Source organism: Tursiops truncatus, chromosome 14 (assembly GCF_011762595.2).
Source record: "Tursiops truncatus isolate mTurTru1 chromosome 14, mTurTru1.mat.Y, whole genome shotgun sequence".
In the NCBI taxonomy this organism is placed as follows: Eukaryota; Metazoa; Chordata; class Mammalia; order Artiodactyla; family Delphinidae; genus Tursiops; species Tursiops truncatus.
The window spans coordinates 56,428,644-56,453,976 of record NC_047047.1 but is presented as its reverse complement, the minus strand read 5'-3'; the positions used below and the strand labels follow the sequence as shown (position 1 = coordinate 56,453,976).

At 41.1% G+C, this 25,333-nt stretch overlaps 1 protein-coding gene across 4 annotated transcripts in view; it reads right to left on the bottom strand.

Annotated features, from left to right (window-relative positions):
* SLC8A1 (solute carrier family 8 member A1) overlaps window positions 1-25,333 on the bottom strand; it is a 345,035-nt gene that overhangs the window by 312,396 nt on the left and 7,306 nt on the right. For all 4 annotated transcript variants that reach the window (XM_073791419.1, XM_033838665.1, XM_073791418.1 and 1 more), the window contains exon 2: window positions 11,413-13,244. In XM_073791419.1, the coding sequence (XP_073647520.1) occupies window positions 11,413-13,244 (1,832 nt within the window). The remainder of the gene's footprint in view (window positions 1-11,412; window positions 13,245-25,333) is intronic.

Genomic DNA, 25,333 nt, shown 5'->3' with positions numbered 1-25,333 from the left:
GGCCCACAATCACTGCTCTCAATCATTATACTACCGCAGATGATGGTTCTGGGTAGCTACGACAACGGTCACAAAGACCATCGACTAAGGAAAGTGCTAAGACCTTCACTTCTGACCACTGTCATTTTGTGTCCATAATGAATACCTTCCATTCACTCTCATTCTGTGTGCAAGTTAGGGAAGCAACAAATTTTAAATGAACATAGCAGAGTTAGGCACACTGACAGCCTAACTGTAAAAAAGGAAATATGTGTGTGTGTGTGTGTGTGTGTGTGTGTGTGTGTGTGTGTGTGTGTATATATATATATATATATATATAACAAGGACTCAAAACTCAGTAGACTTAAAGACTGGAAAACTTTACTGTAAGACCAAAGACCCAGATCCACCTCAAAATATCCCAAGGATTTCCTACATGAGAACTGATGATTAAATTAACAACCAAATAAAAACACATCCGTTTAAGAGAATATAGTTCACAATGGCTATGGAAGTCGTGGGCTATTAGGAAAGATGTTCCTTTCCTAAAAGAATTCAAACTATACAATATGCTTCAGTCATTCAAACAACTAATTTGTGCAGGATATTTTAACCCTAGATATTGTCAGGTAAATGAAGACTTAATATTATTATTTTATTATATCTACTTTTATATTTATACTTGTGTTTGTATTTATTGTATTAGTATTATATTAACACTCTTAATAGTCTACCATCCTATTAGACTTTGTGTAGGTCAGATGAATGACTTCCTATAACACATCGACTTAAACCCTGCCAGAACTCACCCATATAGAGTTCTTTTTCCTTATGAACAACTCAGAAAGGACCCCTGCAGTTTACTTTCTTGCCCTGGTCATCTGTCCATCCTCCTTCAACGCCGTGTCCAGATACTCTGCGATGCTGAGCTACCTGAGTCTGGGACCCTGAAGGCATTAAGCCCCAGCTGATTGAATTCCTGGCTAGGTGGCTTCAATGTCTGTATTAGCCTTGTTGTTGATGCTCAATAAATTCATACCATTTAGAGGAAAGACTCAGACATGAGTAACATCCGCTTCCCCTCGTAATGCACAGGATTAGGAAACAAAGTTGAAGACAGGCAGCTGCTCAGGTTCAAAGCCAATGTTGCCACCTTTCCCTACTTCACATCCCTCTGAGTTCACGATGGCTACGAACAATGAACCAGAATTGAATTGTTCCCAGTCTCTGCTCTTCTGGTCTCTATCTGAGAGGGCAGCCAAATGGTGACAAGAGCCATCTGGGGGAGCGGAACGGGAGGCGCAGTGTGGCTCTCTTCTGGGGAAGAGCAGGCACACGGCGTGGTTGCTTCTGCCCGCAGCCTTGCTGACAGCTCAGCGTCCTTCCTTCTCAGCCTAAAGAGCAGCGGCAAAAGCCCCCTCAAAAGGCACTGCGAGGATGGGGCCAAGGAAGGCAGGATGGCACGGAGAGGCGATGGGCTCTGCTACAGCCACGTTGCTGTAGGACTGGATATCTGTACAGCTACCGCCTCAGGTAGAACGTGAGTTCTCCATGGCAGGGGCCGTGTCCTGGTCACCACTCTTGTCCCAGCATCTTACAAGGGACTGGACACAGGAGGGTATTCATAAAGTGGAGTGGGTACCAGCCCTACTGGATCCCACCAGCTTCCTCCGGCTCCTCAAGCATGTGTACATTTGACTCCAAGGACAAAGTGGCTGTCTATTTTTAATAAGGCAGCAGTTTGAGTGAATCCCACGTCTCTTTTCTTCCTCTTAAAATGCCTTTCGTTTGTTTGCTTGAGCAAGAATCTGAACTAATTCCAGGCTTCGCTTCATTTTAGTAACAGCCGAAATCTAATCAGGGCTGTACACTCTCTGCCTCTGTCTCTCTGCCCGCCTTCCTTCTTCCCTCTTCCCTCTTTCTCTGTCCATTCCCACCCTTTTCCTACTCTCCCTGCCTCCACCTCTCTCTCTTTCTCCCTCGCCTCTCTATTCTCTCCCCTTCTCTTCCTACAAATTAAACAGAATGGCTCGTTTTAAACACAGTGTCAAGTTAAGATTGCAACGTTTAACGTGCTAGGATGAAAGCTGTCCTTTGGGAGTTGTTTTTGTTTTATTGTGCCCTAAAAATTAAACTCTATGTTAATAGGACTTAATCTTGCTTTCCCACCCTTATCTTGGTAAATAATAAATGTGTGTGTGTGAGAGAGGAAAGTTCTCTTTTGAAAGGGAAAAGTTGGGGGCTTCTTAATGTTAAATGTTAAAATTAGTTATATTTATAAACATATCGGCAGTGAATTTATTCCAAACAGACCAATAATTCTCCTGCAAAAGTTTAAAAAATAAAATAAAACTTTACTTGAAAGCAAATGAGTTACAGACACACCTGAATACTGAGTTTGTATAAAGTGTATACAGGTTGTCTTTGGACAGTCATCTGACTCTAGTTCGAAGTGGTTTTGTTGCTGTTCTTGTGCCATAGAAAGAATGTAGGTCAAAAGCAAGAGTGACTTGGGATTGGACTTTTGAAAAAGCTGCTGAAAATTCCATTTGCTGTGGGTAGGTCTGTATCCTTTGAACTGCCATGTGGGTCCTTTCCTCTAGGAAAACCTCCTAACCAAGAATTCTTACTGTTAATGACCTCCAGGGTCAGAGATTATAACTTCTTAAACTTAGTGGCAGTGCTGACGCAAGGTAACAAGCATCCTCTGGTAGATGGGTCATCACTACTTTACACTGTCTTGTAATATACAAAAAGGAAAGACCAAGAAACTACTATTTTAAGAAAGGAGAAAAGCTGCATTCACTGTTCGGCCATATGAAGAAGTTAAACGTTACAGAGCCAGTGCAGGCAATGACAGAAAGCTGTTAATAGAGTTTCTTTACTCTTTAGGAAAAGAGGAAATAAATACTCTGAGAGAGAAGAGAATAGACAATAATTTGGGCAGGTCAGGTACATGGAGGGATTTAGAGTTTTTCTTGCTGCTCAAACGCAGTTCATCATGGCTCTTCTAGGTTGATGGAGTGTCGGGGGCAATGCTGTTCAAGAACTCCAGAAAAGATACATGACTGTTCTAGTTTCTCATCTTCGGAACTGCACGACCACATGTAGTCAGGGTCACAGCACCATGACCTGCTTGCTCGTCCCCATCTCACCTATGAAAGCCATTTGAGGGGAGAGGAGAACAGCCCAGAGGAGGCAACGTAGCCTTTACAGTCAGGCAGTCCTACTGCTAAATTCTAGATCTTCCCCTATTAGCTGTGTGACCCAAAGAAAGTTAGTTACTCTCTAAGCCTCAATTTCTTCATCTGCAAAATAGCACCTAACTAACACAGTTGTGAGGATTAAATCAAATGAATATTGTAAGGAAAACAGCATGAAACCTGGCTTTCAGTATGTCTTAGTACCATCTCCGCCACCACTGTCGCTTCGCAAATTACCATCACATCCAAAACCACCACCTCCAGCACCACCATTATCACCACCACGACCATCATCACCACCTGCACCACTACCACCACCATATCCAAAACCACAACCTCTAATACCACCACCACCACAACCACCAGTATCATTATCATCACCACTATCACCTTCACCACCATCCCCACCACTACCACCATCATCACCACCTACACCATTACCACCACCATCACCACCACCATATCCAAAACCACAACCTCCAATACCACCACCACCACAACCACCAGTATCATTATCATCACCACCACCACCATCACCTACATACACCACTACCACCACCATCACCACCAGCTCCAGTATCACTGCCATTATCACCACTACCACCAGCACCACAATTACCAATACCATTACCACCTTTACCACCATCGTCCTCATTTTACAGGTGAGGAAACTGACTCAGAGCTCAAGTAATTTGCTGAAAGTTACAAAGCTAGTAGGGGACAAAGGTAGATCTCCAATCCTGGGTATGGAAGCCAAGTTGAGAGCTCCTCCTAAGTCCACCTTTTATCTCAGAAAGCCTAACATGGAAAAGCCAGGTGGTCTTGGTTTCAAGGGTCACCCCAGGGCTTCAAGGGTACCCAGCACGCAGGATCTCTCTTACCTAAGCTTTAAAAATTGTATCTAGAAATAAAATATTCCAGGTTTGTCATTAATATCTGAGTTACCAGACATAGTGAAACTTCCCTGATTTCTGCTTCTGGTTGTTTTTGTCCCTTGCCTGCATATCTTCAACTGTCACAGAGAACACAATGCCTATTCCCCTATCTGACCCTATAGAGACACTGTAAGAGGGAAAGAAAATGTCATGGAGAGCACTGGGTCCTGGGGAGAAAGGCAGGAAATGAAAAGGCATTGTTTATTTCGCCTGGCTTTACAACAAGCCTGCTGTATAGGCCTGTAAAAAGAATGAGCTCTGGAAGGCTCAACCTTTGGCAAACAGATCTGGTATTACGTAGGCAGTCTGTCAAGCCAGGAGAGGAAGCAAAGGAGGAGATTTCCTTTAATTCTGCCCATATTGTTTACTGCTTGTTTTCCCTTCCAGGACTTTCTGGACTTCCCCACTCCCAGGACAGAAAGCGCAAGGCATTGTGGGAAGCCGGCAGCAAAACCCCACTAGCTGCTGGTTGGTTCCATTGACACCTTCCACAGGACTCCCCTCAGCTCGCTCACCCAAGCCAGTGATAAAGATCTCTAGTGCCACGGACCCACCTTGCATTTGGCTGTCCTTTCCTTCTTTCCTGCCACCTGGCCCAGAGTCACTTCTATTCTACTGTTGCAAGGATAACCCTTAAGAGTTGCATGGCATTTACAATGTAACAGGGGCCTAACAGCTTTCCTATCCCAAAGAATGAATCTCCAGTGAGCAGATTTCAGTAACCATGCCAGAACATGACCAAGATACCTTATAGGAAAACCTCTATGGTTCTCAAGCTATTGTAACCCATTGGCAATTTTCTACACCTCAGCTAACAAGGACAGAACAGCTAACAACAAATAAAACCCCAGTACAGGTGTTATACCCTCAAGGTGGCTCCATTCAAAAGAATTAAGCACGTTTAAATCTCCTTCCATGGGTTACCAGTGACCTCAGGAAGGAAAACCAAAGAAAATCTTTTCCCACTTCACAATTTGATGTGACATCTGCCTGGGTTCTACCAAGATGATGGTTGTACACTGGTATCACCGAGAAGATGGAGGGAATGGGGAGGCAGAGTGGGTTAAGGGCTACCCCAGTTGTTATAGGATTAAAGGAAGTCAAAAGCATTTCTAGAGACCAAGGACTAATTCACTAAGTGCAAAAGAAAATACTGGCAACATTTTACTAGAAAACTTGTGAAGTTCGCTTAGAAACTCTAAGACGCAATGAGATACAGAGGGGCGAGCACATACGCTTTTTTTTTTTTAAGTAGAACAGGTATTTTTTCATTTAACAATTTTTAATTTTTACGTTACTGTAGTAAAAAACATTTGACGAGATCCACCTTCTTAACCGATTTTTAAGAGTACAGCACAATATTGTTAACTACAGGTACAATGCTGTACGGCAGACTTCTAGAACGTACTCGTTTTGCATTACTGAAACTTTATACCCGTTGGTTAACAACTCCCCGTTTTCCCTTCCCTTTCCGCCGGCAACCACAATTCTGCTCTTTGCTTCTCTGAGTGATATCTCCTATCTATTTCAGATATCTCATATAAGTAGAATCATGCAGTACTGGTCTTCTGTGATTGGCTTAAAGGGATATATACTCAGATTAAGTTAAATGCCCTCATAATGACTTAAAATCCCATTAAATGAAATAATGCCATTTGCAGCAACATGGATGGACCTAGAGATTATGATACTAACTGAAGTAAGTCAGAGAAAGACAATTACCATATAATATCACTTACATGTGCAATCTAAAATATAACACGAATGAACGTATCTACGAAACTGAAACAGATTCACAGACATAGCGAACAGACTCGTGGTTGCCAAGGGGGAGGGAGTTGTTGGGGAGGGATGGAGGGGGAGTTTGGGGTTAGCAGATGCAAACCAGTATATGCAGAATGGATAAGCAACAAGGTCCTACTGTGTAGCACAGGGAATTATATTCAATATCCTGGAATAAACCATAATGAAAAAGAATATAAACAAGAATGTGTATATATATATATATATATATATATATATATATATATGCATAATATATATGCATATATATGCATATATATGCATATATATGTGCATAACTGAATCACTTTGCTATACAGCAGAAATCAACACAACATTGTAAATCAACTATACTTCAATTAAAAAAATAAAATCCCACTAAAGAAAATGAATGGTCCCTGAGTCTTTCACTAATATTGAGAACCATCTTATTTATTGAAAATGTCCACACACTCAGGTTTACCAAGTTATGATTCCATCTTAAAATGCACATCACATTTTTTTATCCAATTATGCTTCCAGCAAATGCAAATATTTTGCCCTAAATTAAGGCTTCTCCTACCACTTATACCTTATCTTTGTAATGATGTTCGTACTTCACAAAATATGTTATCTCATTAGCTCCCATTTTAGAGTATCTGGAGGATATTTCTTCTGTTTCCTTCATAATGATTAGCCCAGCGCTGAACGCAGATCAGGAGCTTACCAAGTATGCGCAGATCGATTGTTATATAAATTCTTCTCTAACCCTGAACCAGAGAAACAAAGAGCCCCCTACGTGATAGCCTTGAATGATGACTCAGAAAAGAATCCATACTTTAAACACTTCAGTGTGTCTAAACTATGACATCTCCTCATGTGCTAAGATAAAACTTCTTTACATAACTATATCATAACCCCAGACTCTAATCAGCAGTGGGAAAATGAGGTTACAAACACAGATTGCAAACACAGCAATCTGATTGACATGGTAAACAACCCTTCTGCACATAATCAATTTAGGCTCCCGCCAGCAGTGAATTAGAACTTGTCATTTTTTTTGGCTCTTACCCTGTCTTATTTTTTATAATAGTTATGCATGCATGAAAACATATACATTTATAAAAACATTTCTTGTAGTTATAGTTTAGATTTTCAGATGATACTACATGTGGTTCGCTTCTAAGAAGAGAGAAATATTCCAGACTGAAAAGATAACCCACCAAAGCAGAAGTCCATTAAAACCCTAAAATTATTTCACCCAAATTTCTTACATTACACAGGAAAACTTTATGTCAGTGTAAAATATCACGCTTCCGTCACTTTAATAGGCTAAACGTTACAGATAAAATGCTTCTGCCACAAAGTAAATCTGGAATATGTTGGATTCTAGGTAATATGTGCTAACAGTCTTTCTTGTCTAATACTACATTCTCTAGTTTTTTTCATCATTTTGGATTCCCCCAAACACACATTATTATTCTTGCTCTGATCATTTCAAATTTTCGTAATATTTTTTTCATTTTTTTAATAGCTGATTGCCTTCTCGTATTACATATTTGTTCTACTCTCAGAATTGAATTGCTATCTCATATAGCTAGGTCTTTACTCCTTGGGATTCCATAGAGCAAGAAAAGAATACTAGTAATATAAATAGCAAAACCAAAGTACTTATTTTCCGTGGAATATAATAATAATGATTCCATAAAACCTATATATTATTAAAAATCTTTTCTATGTATTTTTCCAAAAAAGTGATGCCAATATTTTGCATCCAAAAGCTATATTTGTTGAGATGTCTTGCATATCGTATGTGCTAGAGTTAATGAAGTTACAATCAAACTTGAAAATGTAATAGTCTTTAAAGCTAAATTAATTCTGGACAGATCCATTGCTTAACAAATTATGGCTAGAAACTCCCAGTAAAATGATTTGCTAAGCAAGATGTTATGTAAATTTTCCAACCTACATTCTTTGTTTTCCAACTTTGAATTTTAAATGTATAACAGTAAATGCTCATGATCTTTTGCGTAATCTTCCCCAAATGACATGATTGCTGGGCTATAACTAAGTAATTAAATTTGATTTGTATCTACTCTAGTTAATTAAACTTAACATTTTCCAGAACAGTCAAGCTAACACGTTAGACCTTGAAAAACCAAACAACATTTTGTAATAATTATTACCACTAAACTAGCATCATTAAAGAACAAACATCAGTAGCACTTCAAATCTGTGGATGTCACCTACCAAATCACAAATCAAATTAGCATATTCTTCATTTATTTTTTATTAGCTGTTAACATTAGACAGAATTCCCTGTTGAAAGTCAAGATCAGCTGGCATGGGTTTAGTATTTGTCACTGATTGAGTTTATACAAAAGCATGGGCTAACTGTTAATTATATCTATGTAATGAGTTTTTGCATTGTAATTTTCAAATGTTTTGCCGAGAATACATTTTATTAGAGACTACAAACACCACTTACCACTTACAGGTATTTTCCTCAAATACGGATTTTGATCTTAAAAGAGGTCATGTTGAAATAATTCAACTCATTTACATAAAAATATGAATGAATAGGTACAGACATGTTTATTTTCTAAACTTAAGAGACTTCTTCTACACTAAATATGAGGCAAAGATTAGGAATCTGTCTTGTTCTTAAAACCTATGAATCAGTAAACCTGATTGCCTCTTGATCTCCATCCCTGATCAGACTGGACCCTATTTCTATCTTGGTGAATGGCTTCTTAAACTTAGATATACTTTAAATCCAGGCTTTTCCAGGAATCTCTTTATGATGCTCTGGAAAGAATCATAAATTCTGGGTTCATGCACATCATTAAACAAACAAAAAAAAATTTTTTAAGTATCTAATGAAGCTCAGTGGCGTCAATAGTCCCATCCATGTATTTTAGGTTTTTGAGAAAGTCATCTCTCAAGAGTAACGAATTGGATGAAATATAAATTCATTTTTAAAGATAAATCGAGTTGTGTCTACATAGTTCAACTAGGCTGCGTGATGACAAACTCTCTTTCACTTGGATCTGACTGTGTGGACCTGGCATTGGAAACTACCAGAGGAAAAATGATCCATAACAAGAAAGAGTAAGGGATCTTGATAATATTATGTTTTTCTAAAAGCATTCTGTCTGAATTCTTGGTGCCTAGCCTAAGGCTAAGTCCCAGGCACTGCAATAAATTTATTCAAGCAATAGACTGATTAACCATCTACAAACCTCGTCAGTAGTAAAACTCTACAACATTAAGATAAAAACGCCTTAAAATTAAAATTCTAGAAAGAAGAGAAAAATGTAGGGCTGTAATTTCATCTCACTTATAAATAAAATGTTTTGCCATTGCTAAAATTTCATGTTTCAACTTAGCAAATAAAATATAGGAAGAATTTTCTAAAACTAGGAACTGGCCATTGATCTAGAATATGCCTAAGGACACATATACAGAGATGCTGATAATTCCAGCAGTTCTTACTGGCTTTCACAAGGTATCTAAAATTCTAAAGCTGAAATTTGGCAATATTCCTTCCTTAGCAAGAATGAAATCAATTTAATGGCACAGGCTGAATGTTTGAAATGGAGCTTGACAGAATAAATTATACCATCAAATCACTGTCTCTTTTTTTCCCTTCTTCATCTTCTACTACACTGTGCCCAAAAGAAAGTTATTTATTTATGCTTTGGTAGAAGTCCTGGGTGGGAAAGTCTGCCTCTCGAACAAGTAGAGAGCCAGTATTCTCAGGAGAAAGCAAGATCACATTTTCTTGAGCAAACACCCTAAGTAAAATGAGTAAATAAAACAAAACACTAATTTGGTCGTATTTAAGAGCTACCCTTGTGAGTTCATTTAACAACATGCAGTATTCCTTTAACAACATTCAATATCACTTGTAATCCATGTAAAACTATATCAAATACAAGAGGGTTCAATAATTGAAATGATTATAAAATGGAATGAGCAAGAATTCCTAGCAAAGAAATAAAGTTTATGTGCTAATGTGGGCAGGATCACATTCAACACGGGCCTTTGGGAAAATCCTTCCTTGGGTGTGCAGTGTATTCATTTGCTATTATATTACTATCTTTCAGTAAAATATTTGTCCCGACAAAACACATCTCGCTAAGCGGAACATTAACAACGTAAGAACCAATGTAAAATAGATATTCAACAAAAGCTCTCCCCACATACACATCCGAAGATGGCTATTATCTCTCTTTGCTTGATTTCATTGTGATATCACACTAACTGTCCATCTCTATACAACAACGTCAAAGAGGTGATAGATACTGGAAGGCTCTTTCAGAAAAATCTGTTTCCTCTGCCCATCCGGCTCCCTTTGTTTTTGTTTTCCCTTCACTTCTTGTAGAAGAAATTTCATCTTGGAGAGAATGCACCCCATTTGATATATCACATGCCATTTACACAAGAGTTAACTATTTTGAGAACAAACTATATTTTTATATTGTTTCTCCTGAAATTCCTAAGTTGCCAATGATTCCAACATAATTATCCACTGGAATGTCCTATTTTTGCACTGCAGATATTATAAATAGTTTCCTTTCGTCCTTCCAGTCTGGATACTGCTCATCGAGTCACATTTTCTGGTTTGCTTTTGGTAAGTGCAATGCCCCTGGCCCTCGGCAAGGAAGGAGGAAAAGCTCTCTAAACGGCAGCTGTCTTTGGAATAATTATCGCACAACCCGCCATTCTGTGTTACAGTGTTGGCAGATGTCACTGTAAAGTGCCAGTAGGGAAAGCAAATTGTTCCCCACTTTTTTTTCTCTGACCTGCTCCCTGTCAACTCGGATGCTTGGACAGAATCCTACTTCTCTCCCCATCCTTATACCAGCAGGGTAAAAGGGTTTGTTTAATCATGTAAAGTAAAATCAGACTGGAACTAAATAAGAGCTAAATGACTTTCCCCACTGGCATAAAACTGAAAAGGCAGGATTGGTCATTAAGTCATAATTAAGCATTAGCAGTTAAGCAGAAACATTATATAATCACAAAAACAGTGTCAGATAAAAGCAGCAGAAATCATTTCAGCCAGCCCTGGTAGCCAGGCAATTCTTTTCAAGGATGTTTCTTTTTTGGGCTCTCCCAATTTGTACACAGTAATGAAGTTAGGACATAATGGGAGGTTTTCAATGTTCCCTTTCTGTGTGTATATTACGTGATCAAGATAGAATACAAATTTTTCAACCCATCGTAAGTGCTTGGATAAATTCTGTCAGAAGACTCATTCTATAAATCTACTTAAAAACTATAAATGTACTTAAAAACTATAAAAGTACAAAAGTAAAAATAAAATCAAATTAGGATCTCTGGGTATACAGTATATTGATCAGTGGTATAGGAGCTAGAAGCTAGGATATTTCGATATTTTGAAAGTCGTCTTGTATAGTAACTATTCCATTCTTTCTTTGCCATTTAGTTTTTAAAAAAACAAGCACACATTCGCACATCCACAAACGCAACTCAACCACACACATAGGTATAAAGAAAGAACTTACACAATTTCATCGTTCTGGAACTCGAGCTCTCCGCACGTGTCCTCAAAGTCCTCTCCTCCGCCTCTGGCGGTCCCTTCAATGGTTTTATAGGGGACGATAACATTTCCGCGTGCTCCAGATGTTCTCAATACTTTCACCTCCATGATGCCAATGCTCTCACTCACGTGAGTCACAGGTTCCTCAAAAGTAAAGATGCCTGCGTGGTCGTCGTCAAAAATAGTCACGGTGGCAGTGGAGGGAGATCCCAGGCAAGCGAGGGTAGAGACATGATTGGCTTCCAGGATGCCATCTTCCGAGGCTTCAGAAGATACTTTGACGTTGCTGAGATGCACAAGGAAATTCTCATCTTCCTCAAAGATGTCGTCATCGATGATGCCAACTCTGATTTCCTTCTGGGTCTCACCAGGCTTAAAGACCACAGTTCCTTCGGTAAATTCGTAATCAGACCCAGCATTGGCTGTACCATCCTCTGTTCTGAAGTCGACAAACACAGTGTTGGTCAAATCACCACCTCTGCGGATAATGGTCAGGGCTACCGTACCACAGTTCTCCAGACACTGATATGTTCCTTGTTCAAAGAAGATCTTACTGACGGGGTCATTTTCAGCCACTTCCGTGTTGACCTCGTGCATGCTTACAGCCTTCCTGGCTTGGTCAGCCGCATGCCTCTTTAAAATGTTGCCTGCTCCGGTCATCAGGCGGGTAGCCTGAATTCGGTAAAATGCTCGACTTTTTTGCTGCTGACTTAAGACCTGGTAGTTGGCTAATTCTATCAATTGCTCTATTTCCTTCTCCGGATGCTTCTGCTTGAGTTCCTTCAGAATCCTAGCCATTTCTCGCCTGGCTTCTTCATCATCTTGGTCCCTCTCATCGACTTCCAGAACTAGGGCACCATCTAAGAAACTGTCAACGTGGGAATTGACCACTTTCCCATCCATCTCAATTTCTGTCTTGGAAGATGGCCTGTCTCCTTCATGTTCAATAATCATTCCCCTCTGCTTGCCAGCCCGGTACCTCTTGTAGACATACTTGTAAAACAGAAGCCTCCTATCTGCCACCCAAGCGAACACAACACAGATGGGAAAGAAGAAGAAAGTAAGCAAACCTTCCCAGACCTCCACGACCCCAGGAGAGATGACAGACAAAATGATGTAAAGCCAGGTATAGGCAAAGATGCTCCAGGCTGCTGTCACAAAGAACACACGCAAATGCTTAATCTTCCTCGTCTCCCCATCTGGGACGACGTAAACACAAAGTGCAATAATGATGAACATATTGAATGCGGCACTCCCCACAATGGTGCTAGGACCGAGGTCTCCTGCAGTGAAGTTATGGCCACACACCTCAATTACTGACAGGAGAATCTCTGGAGCGGAAGATCCCAGGGCCATCAAGGTCAGGTTGGACACCGTCTCATTCCAGATCCTCACAGTTGTCTTGGTGGTCTCTCCGTTGGGTTTCTTTATGGTGATTTCTTTTTCTTGAGACGTGATGACTTCTATAGAGGACATGAATCGGTCGGCAATGATAGAGACTCCGAGAAACATGTAGACCATGGCCACAAAATACACAGTCGCTCTAGCAATTTTGTCCCCAAAGGAAGGGTCTTGGGGCTCCCAAATGGGTAAAATCACCCCTTTCTTACAGTAATAGGAGCCAGTACACTCGCCGGTTTCATTGCCTTCTCCTTCCATTTCTGTCTCAGCGCTTATATGATCCACGTGGGAAAACAAGAGAGCCACCATGACTAACACATGAAATCCCATCGAAAAGGTGGGTGAGAGACTGAATCGCAGCATGTTGGACAATGGCAGAGTTCCAACTGTCCCAACCTACTGGGAAAAATAAGATAGGGGGAGGGTGGGGGGAAAAAAATCATATCATTAGATCCAGATCCAAAGCATGACTAATTACTTATTTTTATTACTTTTACTAATGATTTGTTTATATTTGACTATCACAACGTCTACGGAGAATCATGATTCTAAGAAACCATCTGTGATTAAGCAATCCTTGGTAACGTTTACAGCCCAGTCTCTCCACTTGAGGATTTTCTACATGTAATCCCCATTCACTGAGCAATGTACACAGCTGACTTACTGGAATGAAATGTTCAATTATATCCTTGCCTTGTTGAATACACATGCATGCATGCTAACAGCCAATGAGAAAAAACAAAAAATTTTGACACATTGAATAATTTTCTCCTTGTTGCTAAGGCAGATTTCCTTTTAAACTGTGGTTAGTACAATCACCTTCCAGAAACTGTTTCATCACCAAAATCACCTCGTTAAGAGCGATGCTATGAAATTTAGACTCTAAAAATCCTACCAACGCAAGGCTTGGTGATGATCTTAAATTCTAGAGCACAACTTTTCACTGCATTTCATGAAATCATGTCCTATGGCTCTTGGCAGCAGAGAAATCTTCAAGCTTGCTTGCAATCAAAGCTCAATGGCATTTGTACTTGAGAGGAAAAAAAAATCTGCTATAAGGCAATGTTTCCACACATTAAGTACAGTTTTTAAAAGCACGTTTTAACGAGAGCACATTTCCTCCTAATTTTCAGCAAGCCCAGGTCTCCTGTTGCATTAGCAGCCGGGCATCTGGTTCCTCAAGCACTGCTCTTCATATCTGTGTACAGATCTCGCTCTAGAATCTGCAGGCTGCCCACACAGGAAGGGGAGATAAGCAGGTCCAGGTCTAGGAGTGTGTAAGTCAGACTCTTGCTTGGCAGGCTGTGAAATCAGCGTTACCAGCCATAAAATGTTCCTTCTCTGTGTCGATGTCAGACTTGCCATGGTCATTCTAAAATACATATTAGTTCTATAGAGGATTCAAGTGACCCAAAAATGCAAGGGCAATAATCCCATCGAAATTAGCTCATGTGACAAAATGACAGTGACCACAACGTATACATGTGATGAAGGGCAGTAAGCAATTAGGGATACGGCAACAGCATCACTGGCGGGGGAATTCAGGTGCATGGCAGCTCCATCCACCACTCTGCCTTGCTTACCAAGCTGTGTGCCTCTCAGTGACCTTGTATCACCTCTGATTCCAGGGCTCTGGTGAAGGTGGTGGGGGCAGGCGCTGAAGCTAAGAAGGGTCTGCTCCAAGTCAGGGTAGGTCTGTTCTGGAAAGCCAGTTATGGTTATGACATCGGATAACACGGGGATAAGCAGGGTCCTGAGACAGAGCTTAGCCCTGTGGCCTGACACAAAGTTAAGAGTGGAGCTGAGTTAGACCCGCTCATAGCCTCAGGCTGTCTGAGAGTCACGCCCACATTCACCTAGACTCTCTGGCCTATGTTTGAGGCTGATGGCTTATACTGAAAACTGCACCTGGGCCCAGGAGAACCTCCACCCTGGCCCAGCCCATTCTGGCACAACCTCCGCAAGCCCACCATCACCTAAAGTCCTTGTTTTTAGCTCATCAATGTTGGGGGATAAGCTTTGATCGTTTTCCCATGCTAAAGAAGACACAGAGGAGGGCTGCGGTGGTGGAATTCCATTCTAAGTAAAAGGTCGAAAACTAGAAGAAGCATATTTTCAAAATATGCAAAAGTTCATGGTCAGTGTGTCTACTTGTTCAGTCATTACTGGGCTTGGGTGGGTTATAGGATTTCTCCTTAAAACAAGGTAACAATGAACCATCCTGTAAGAGCAGTGGCAGACCCAGTTCTAACTCCCTTATGCCACAATTTATTGCCCATATTTATGAGAGCCACCCAGACAAATTTAAAAGGGCATGCTAGGCTCTCTTCTAGGTCCTGAGAATTCATCAATGAATTTTTTTTAAAGTCTCCATCTTTGTGGACCTTATATTCTAATGGGGAGGAAACAAACAAATAAATGTAAATGTCAGATAGTAAAAAGTGCTATAGTGGTGGGGGGTAGGGAGCAATTTCAATAGGACAGGAAGTCTATGAGTGTCAGTGTGTGAGTGTGTTAGTGTGTGTGTCAGTGTGTGCTCACACATGGCATGCATGATTTTATAATGGATGGTTTAAAGAAGGCCTCTCTGATCAGGTGCAAAGGACTTTGAGCAAAGTCCTGAAGGAAGAAAGGGGCCAAGCTTTGTGGATAGTTGCAGGAAGAGAATTCCAAGATAAGCGCAAAGACCCAGATGAGAATTGTGCTCTGCACAGTCTGGGAACCACGAAGAAACCAATGTGCTGAGAGGGCAGTGAGTGAAGGGAGCAGGGCTCAAGAGCTGGGAACACAGTGGCGCTGGATTACGAGGGCCACTGAGGACATTATAAGATGCTGGCTTTGACTGTGAGGGAGATGGGAATCGTAGGGAGGCTCCGATCAGAAGTGTGATGTGAGCTGATTTTCCTTTTCAAGTGATCTCTCTGCTCGTTCAGTGAAGAATAGACTATAGGGGTAAGAGGAGAAACAAGGAAGCCAGTATTTGCCTATTATAAAAAACAAATCTGATTTATAAATGACCCCCAATGCCTGCTAGGTATATAAAACGATACGGTAAAGATCTAAAGTTTAAAAAGGAGAAAGAAACATTTGCAGTGACCCTTTTGGAAGATTTACAGCTTAAAACGTCTTGGTAACCTGTCAGGATCAGAAAGGTTAAGTATTTGCTCAGAGGGAGTAGGACAGAACACAGAGAGCCAACACTGGACAGAGACTTGAGGCTGCGCCTGTCTCCAGAACTGATAGAATTAACCACTCCCTTCAAACCACTGCCAAGTCTCATCATTCCATTCCTCACGTTTCAGCCAAAACAAACTTCCTAAAGTGCAGATCAGACTCTCTCACTCCCCTTAAAACTCTTCGTGGGCTGCCTATTGCCCTGAAGACAAACCCAAATCCCCTCAATAGGGCGTTTATACCTTTTAGGATCCGGCCTCTGAGCTCCAGAATCTGGGAATTCTCTCCGCTCCCTGAACATGACAACACTTTCTTACCTCCAGGTCTTTGCACGTTGTGTTTTCTGTACCCTGAACTATTTTCCTTCCTAGAAGGGAGTTTCAAAATGGCACAACAGCAAATCAGAGTTGATTGCCTGAGACCGAAATACCAGGCTCCATTCTTAAACACTGTCCCAGACACCATGCTAAATTCTTCACAGGGGTCCTTATATCGAATACTTCTAAGAACCAGCATTGCCCTGTTACACAACTCCTAATGTTGCCATTTCCACTAGAGTCTGTGTGAATAGCACCCCTGGACTTGTGCAGTGCACAGTGCCCTAACAATAGCCCTATAGGATAGATATTATAAGCCCATTTTGTAGGTGGGAAGACTGAGGCTCGGACAGGTTAAGTTCTTGCTGAAAGTCAGACACATAGTAACTAAGATTCAAAGCCTGGTCTGTCTCTGAGATGATATAATTCACTGCTCCGTTCTACCATCCCTGAGAGCATGTAAAATGATCTTTGAGAATGATTGGATTTGGGCTTGGACTAGCCCATTGGAAAACCTCCTGGCTCCCAAGAGGAGTACCTAGGTAGCAAAAGTCCCATGGAAGGATGACAACAAGCCCGGTTCTATGTTATGGATTAGAGGCTTAGACAAGCATTCACAGCTCTGAGGTAACCTGTGGGCTGGGATGTTCCTAGAGACAGCTGACCCCCGCTTTCCCACCTTTTAGCAATTACCTGGCAACCTCTCCTGCAAGTACTCTCAGGGCAATCTCTTAGGTCTGCCCCACCCACATCTCCCAATATGTTCTCAACCCAAAGGGTACCAATGTCTAAGGGTGGACTGAGCAGTAAAAATCCATCATCACTATCAGAGAAAAAGGAAGGGGGCTTCTGAGGTTAATTCAAAAATGTCATAATTGTATTCAAAAGGTGGCAGTGGTCTAATTTGTGAAGTCAGTGGACAAAAAACACTGCTATAACTTATTAGCCATGAAGCAACTGGAAAGAACTCTCTGGACTTCAGTTTCTTTCTTTATTAAATTAACGCCAAATCTAAATGCTTGTGAGGGTATGGGGTAGGTGTCATCTAAATGAGAGTTCTTTCTTCATTTTTTGTCTCCATTCTTTTAGGGTCTTGCCTCTGTCATCAGATTCGAAGAGATCTCTACCTGACTCTCCCCACTTTCTCCTCAAATATATATTTTCATGAAAATTAAGCAGGAAATAGAGGCCACTGATATGTTGGTCTGCTGCCTGGCCGCCTTCTGCCCTGATCTACTGAACTCTGTAACACAGGGTAGGCTGATCTTCATGGTGGTTTCAGATCAACTCTTAACATCCACAGCTAGTTCTTACTTAGGAATATCCATTACATCATCCAAATGAGCCTTCAGCACAGTAGCAAGAATACTCACATTATCTTCTGCTTACTATTTATTTATTTGTAAATTTATTTATTTATTTGTTTTTATTTTTGGCTGTATTGGGTCTTCATTGCTGTGCACGGGCTTTCTCTATCTGTAGTGAGCGGGGGCTACTCTTTGTTGCAGCGCGCGGACTTCTCATTGTCGTGGCTTCTCTTATTGCAGAGCACGGGCTCTAGAGCGCAGGCTCAGTAGTTGTGGCACACGGGCTTAGGTGCTCCGCAGCATGTGGGATCTTCCCAGGCCAGGGATCAAACCCGTATGCCCTGCATTGGCAGGTGGATTCTTAACCACTGCACCACCAGGGGAGCCCTCACTATTTATTTGAAAACAAACCAAACAGCCCCAGAACCTAGAGATGGCAGACCTGAATGGAACTGACAAAGGATGGTGAACAGGTATCAAACTGAGTGAGCCCAGCCACCTATGTTGAAGGGAGAGGTCACAAAAATGGATGTATGTACCTGCAAGACAGATCTTTATCAAAACTGCCACAGTGGAGGTCCAACGAGCAGTTAGGCAGCGCAGCAGTGAGGAACTATGGCGGTTTTGACTACAAGGAGAACTGACTCAGACAGAAGGAATACCTCTGGCATTCTCACCAGTCCTATGCTTGGGGCAGCCTAATCTCATTCTGCTGACTGGCAGCTGGGGTTATTCCAAGGAACTCCCTGACTCTCCATCAGGACCTGGAATCCCCTTCTATGTGATTCTTGCTGACTGAAAGCCTAAAGCTAAGCAGTGAATCTGTTTCTAAGGCAACAGTAAAGCAACCATAAATTCTTATTCACTATGGATGCAAGCACTTCCAAATTCTTCTAGACAAAGAGATGATGCCAGAGGATGACTTTTCTTATCTGATCATCCACTGAGGGTGCCAATTACTGTTCTGGCCCTCAACCTCAGGCCATCAGGCCGTGACCACACTTCAGAAAGGAGCTCGTTCAGTTTCCACAACGACTCTCTGCTATTACTTCTTTTTTTCTTTCCAAAGAGAGTTGCTTCTTTGCTGCCTGATAAATGAGGACAGGTCCTCTAGGAGACAAGCTGTGAGACATCACATAAGGGGCTCAAGACCTCTTGCCTAAGCTTACAAGACTGGAGTCAGGACCCTGTCCCCTCTCAGAAAACACCCACCTCATTCATCAAAGGTAGCAACTGGGGCGACAGGCAACGTGGCCAAAAAAAGAAAGATGGATTTAGGATTTAGGACAATGCATATGTTATTGAAAAGTCATGAGACCCTTTTTCTGTACTTTGTTTTTTGATATAGAAATTACTTTTTAATGAAGTATAGTTGATTTACAATGTTGTGTTAATTTCTGCTGTACAGCGAAGTGACTCAGTTATACACAGATATGCACTCTTTTTTATATTCTTTTCCATTATGGTTTGCCCCCGGATATTGAATATAGTTTCCTGTGCTATATGGTAGGACCTTGTTGTTTATGCATTCTATATGTAATAGTTTGCGTCTACTAACCCCAAGCTTCCACTCCATCCCTTCCCCACCCTCCACCCCCTTGGCAACCACAAGTCTGTTCTCTATGCCTGTGAGTCCTAGAACTTATTACTTTTTATACGCTATATAATTTACTTAATGGTTCTGCTTATTGTCTCTCTCTCTCTCTCTCTGTTTCTCTCTTTCTCTTTCTCTCTAACGGATGTCAACGCTGTAAGAGTAGGGATTTCTGTCTCTTTTGTTCACCCAGTTCCGAGAGCAGAGCCTGCTATATGGAAGATGCACAGCACCTGCTTTTATTAAATGAATAAAATATTTCTCATTGGGTCATGTGCTGATTCACCAAATCTCTGATGTGGAATCAGAATCCGAGGGCTGAACCCAGGCATATGCATTTAGAAATGTTCCTTATGTAAAAGGGATGCCCCTAAACTGAGCAGAGGCCGGTGTCAGACTGAAAAGCCAATGTCAGTGTTGGGTAGAGGAGAGGAATTGTGATTCAGTCATTCACAGAGAACCTCAGGCTAGAAAACCTGATCTCCAGCATCAAGAGAGGGGCTGGGACCCTGACATTTTCCCCAGCACCTGGTAGTTGGTCCTCCTATACCAGCCCTGGCTTGCTGATTTCTTCTGGAATGCCAAGATCATCTGCTCTGTTGAGAGGGTCCTAATATTTTGCACATCCTCAAGGGAGCATATCTTCTTCTCCTTTCAGGACACTAAAAAGACATCTAGTCAAACACCAACCCCCAATCACCTCTATTACAGAGGCCCCATAAAAGGGAAAGAGCACGAAGAATTTAAATATATTACCTCTGCATTCGGACATGGATATATGGGTAGAAGGAAGAAAGGTGGAGAATAGAGTCTTCCAATGGAAGGAAGAATTTGAAGGGAAGATACTCTGCTAATCTTGGTCTCCATGTAGAGCCAGGACGATCCTCAGATGTGTTCTGCCAGGACCAAGGGCAGTGGAAGGGCCCCCCTCAGGGGCCTTTATGACAGTCATGACTGCCACCACTGACTGGGCACTTGCTTTGTCGCAGGTGCTCTGTTGATTACTCTGCATTCGTTATCTTTTCTGACAATATTGCAAGGAGGTATTGTCATTCCCATTTTACAAACGAGAAAAAATAAATCGTTCATCAAAGTAAACCGGGCTGAAATCATACGAATCTAAGTGACAGATAGGATTTAAATCCAGGCATTTTGCATGATAACCAGAATGCTTTCCAAAACGGCAGGACTTTTCATTTGTTTGTTTTCACTACACAGGTTAACAATACTGTTCTGTCTTAGCAACTTACTTAGGTACTTAGTGTGGAATAACCTTCCCACGCTGCCCCTCCTTCCCACCTGAATAAATGGTGTCTTTGGATCATCTCATTCACATTTCCCTCTCCTGTCTCATGCCTGCCCACCCTGCAAGAAAGGCTTTTGTAAGCTCTCCTATTCATCACATAGCAAGGGAAAGAGGATCCACTTGGGGGATCATCAGCTAAAATCTGAGGTCTGAAATCCCTCCAAAGTCATGTAATAATCTCAAGGTTTTTCCATTCAGTCAGGAGAAAAGAAAATAGAGAATGAAATCCTAGCCATGAACAAGCAAAACTAAAATAAAAGAGGGCAATGCAGAAAGCTGGGGAGAATGATATTGAATTGTAGCCTAACAAGGAAGTTAATACTTGGCCCTAAAAACAATAAGTCAATATTTTTTCGAGAATCTCAATGCAGCAGCCCACAGATTTACTGTCTTGGGGTCAAGACACTAATTTTTAACTGTTAAGTAATCCAAATAAAAGGGAAAACAACACATTCATTCATGGGTTTGTCTGCCAAGTTTTTCTTAGCCACTCGTATGTGCCAGACACCATGTTACAAAGATGAATAAGATAATATCCCTCCCCCCAAAAAATAAAAAGATAATATCCCAAAAGAAGCTCAAATTCTAGTGGGTCCTTACAAGAGTCAAGGAGTGAGTCCCCTTTCTGGAAGACATAACTCTTTCATTACTAGGGGATCACAGAAGAGGAGAGATTTTCCAGGGATTCAGACAGTGAGACCGTGACTACACCTGGACGCTCTCAAAGTGGACCACCTAGTTCCCAGGTTAACATATCTGGGGTCTTGGGGTCATAAAACTGGGCTTCTAGAAACCTCCAACTGCTCAGCATACAGTCCTGGAATCAAAAGATTTCAAATGTAGTGAATTCCCGGAGGAGGGCCTTGGATCGCCTTTTCTGTACTCTGAATCTTTCAGGGGCCTTGTGTTGGACAATGGTTACTATTTCAGGTAATAATTTGGTCACCATCCACCCTGAAGAGAAAGAGCAGCCTTTCTTTGATGTTCAACCTTACACACTGAAAAAAAAAAAAAAAAAAAAAAAAAATGAGGCCATATGCATGCATTTATTTCTGGGTCACCAAAAAAGATTTCCTACCTAAAAATATTTTCCACACTAGCCTGTTGACATTTCACCTTCAGACCTTTGTTTCAGTGAAGTATAGCCCTCCTGATATTTCTAGTTCTAAGAGAGGGGATCATTCATTCATTTGTTCCTCAAACACTTATGGAGGGCTTCTATGTGCAAAGCACCAGACCAAACACCGTGGGAAGTTCAAAGATGATTGACTCATGGCCCCTGTTTCTGACGAAGTTACAGTCTTCCAGTAATAGTTACTCAAATGACCATGAATAGAAGAATATGGAAAATTCCATAAAAGGAGGGGACTAGAAGGATGACAGAAGTCGGAGAGAGTTGAGGACATTCCAGAAGGAAGCAATGATATGACAAAAGGCATAGAACAATGCTTTTTCAACTTCAGGTCACCTAAGGATCATCTGGAAAATTCACTGAAGTGCAGACAACTGGGCCCTATCATCAGATACACAGTATCTCTAAGGAGGAACCCCCAAATCTGAATTTTCCCGAGCACCCTAGGTGATTCTGATATGGATGGTCTTGGCATTGGCACGTAGGGTAGAAAGGCAGAACTGGGTAGGAGGAAAAAACTGGCATAAAGGGCATCGGGCATGTTTAGCAAACAAAGACTGGAGAGCAGAGGACTTAAATAAGGTCCTCGATGGAAGGCAGTACCTTAAAATTAGAAGATAGTGTTTGTTGTAATATCAGTAAGTTGTTGATATGAAATAGTGTATCAGATGGGCTCTCGTTGTCACAGATTGGGACTCCAGACAGCATCAAAATATGAAGCCCCTTGGTGACTGTGTGTGTGAGGTAAGACAGAAGAGGGTAGAGAAAAATGGACCCTAACGGGAGCATCAACAGGGCCCCCCAAAGAGGAGATAAAATCATTGGGAGTAACTTACACGTACTTCATAATTTTGCCAAGGGTTTGTTCTGCTTTCCTTAAGGAGAAACAGCTAAGGATGGCTAGGACTCCACCTAGACACAGGACAAAGAACCAGACCCACGGAAGGCTTCAGAGACCTTCTAATCAGGTTCTGTCCACAAGCCCTGAACAGAGGTCAACAGTACACAGCAACGAAAACCCCAAACTGGAAGGCTTAGGTGGTGAGGAGAGCTGTGCTCTTCACATGAGGGGCTCTGGGTGGAGCCTCACCAACTCCCCTGTTCCTTCAACTCAAGGGTAAATCTTTGCAGTCCCTCTTCTGGCTTTCCAGTCTGCCTCTTGGGACTGGGGATGTTTAACACAGACTCCAATTTCAAGCTATGTGATAGGAACATGCAGATGTCTTTTTTAAAAAAATCTTTTTTAATAAGGAAAATACTGGTTATGTGAAGAGAGGCTGGTGAATTTCATCAGCTTTCTCCCTGAGTCATTAAGCTTCATCTTCGAGCAGACTGCTGTTTGGGGGATACGACCCTATCAACTCGAAGTTTGTAGGTCTTTTATAGTTTCCTGCATAGTCAAAAAGCATAATCCTTTAAAGAATAAGATGCTCTTGAGGAGAACAGAAGTAGGAAGTAAAAAGAAATTAAAAAAAAAAAAAACTCAAGTTGATACTCACATAATGGTGACCCTTCATCAATATTCTAAAGTTCCTGACAATATATACAGTGACATGGGTCTAAAACTAGGTGTGTACGTATATACAAAAAATCCATTTTTTAAATGGAAGCAGCTTAAAAAGGAACTAACCAAATTTTTGTTTACAGAAATAAATTGAGTAGCTTTTTGGGAGGGAAAATATGAACTTTTTACACAAAACCCTGAACACAGTTTATGAAACATACAGTTTCTCTACTAGGTAAGGTATCTAGTGAACATGTCCTTTAAACCAATCCCATACACCTGTATTTGAAGAATTGTTTAAATATCGGCTTATGGCTTATGGTTTTAATGTTGGTAACTATGCCACAACTATTATGTTATTGTCTTTTTGTGATTGGTGAGGATTACATAGGAGCTTTTGAAAAAGAGAAAAAATTTAGTGGAGAAAGAAATACTCATCATTTAATCATTTCATTAACAAGTGAAAATAGTAACCTGCCTATTAAGTCCTTGCTTAAGCAAGGACTGTTTTCACCAGGATCAATGACTAATGAGAGAACATGCATTCCTTCCTTCATTCAGCAAACACTGAATGTCTATTATACATCTGGCAAGATATGCGGGGCTAGAACCATGAACTAAACAAGACACAATCTCTCTCTTCCCTGAATTTATTATCTAGATGGGAAGACAGATGATAGATGTTAATTTAAATTGTTACAGAAAGAAGCGTTTATTAATTGATAAATGCTATGAAGGAAAAACACAGTCCTACAAGAGTCAGTAATGGAGAACCTGACCTACTAGGGTATTAGGGAAGACTGCTGATGAAATAACATGAGTCAAAACTTTTTAAAAGACACTCAGCAGGAAGCCAGGCTAAAGGTTGCTGTAGTGCAAGGCCTTAGGTTAACACTTATGCAATTACCCTTCTCTGTAATGGGATTACTCACAGACCTACCTTCTTAGATATGCTGGGCATTGAGATCATGTTTAGACAATACTAAAAACAGCTTCCGTAATTTACATGAGAGTTTTCCCCTCTGAGGTCATAGTCAGACATTTGAAATTAATTGCATGCTGCTGGGGGCAATATGGTAGATTGGAAGGGTCGTTGGTCTAGGAGCCAAAAGAAATGAGTGCTGGTCTTGGCTCTCACTGGCCAGTCATGTGGCCTTGGACAAGTCATTTTCCCTTTCTCAGCCTGATCTGTAAAACTGAGGAATTTGGCTAACAACCCCAAGCTATGATATTCTGATCCCTCATTTTGGCATTCAAGGTCATCAATATGTTGCCTGTCTTAACTCCCCAGGCTTACTGTTCCTGGTAGACAACTGAGTTACTAAATAAAAATTACCCAAATATGCACCCTGTTTTTCTTTCTCATGCTTTTCTACCTGTCCTCCATGACCCATCTCGAATGTCCAATTCCCCTTCATTAAAATGCGTTTAGTGCCAGGAAGGCCCCTAAAAGTCATCTCACGTTGCCCCTTCCCCTTTTTCTCCCACATGAAAACTCAGGCCATCATAACTTAAAAGACTTTTTCAAAGCCATGCATCTCAGAAGTGACAGAGCCAGGCTCTAAAACAAGGTGTCTAAGTTTCTAGGCCAGATCTCTTCCACGACACCAACCCCTATTGCTGGGTTTCCTGCAGCCCCCTAAGACGGCCTGTGTGTATCTCTTACAATCTGTGTCTCAAGGGAGGCTCAAGAGGGAGGGGATATGGGGACATGTGTATGCATATGACTGATTCGCTTTGTTGTGCAACAGAAACTAACATGGTATTGTGAAGCAATTATACTCCAATAAAGATCTATTAAAAAAAAAAGAGTTGGCAAACTATGGCCAACAGGTCATATTCAGCCCACCGCCTGTTTTTATAATGCCTATTTAATTTTTTTTTACATTTTGAAATGATTGAAAAAAATTTAAAAAAACAATATTTCATGACATGAAAATTATATGATGTTCAAATTTCAGTGTAAGTAAACAATGTTTTACAGAACACAGCATGTTCACGCGTTTAAGTATCGTCAACGGCTTTCATGCTACAACAGCAGTGTTGAGTAGCTGTGACAGGCTCTGTGGTCCACAAAGTCAAAAATATTTACTATGTGGCTTTGAAAAACAGCTTTGTGACTTTTGGTGTAGTCCTTATGTATGCCCTTAT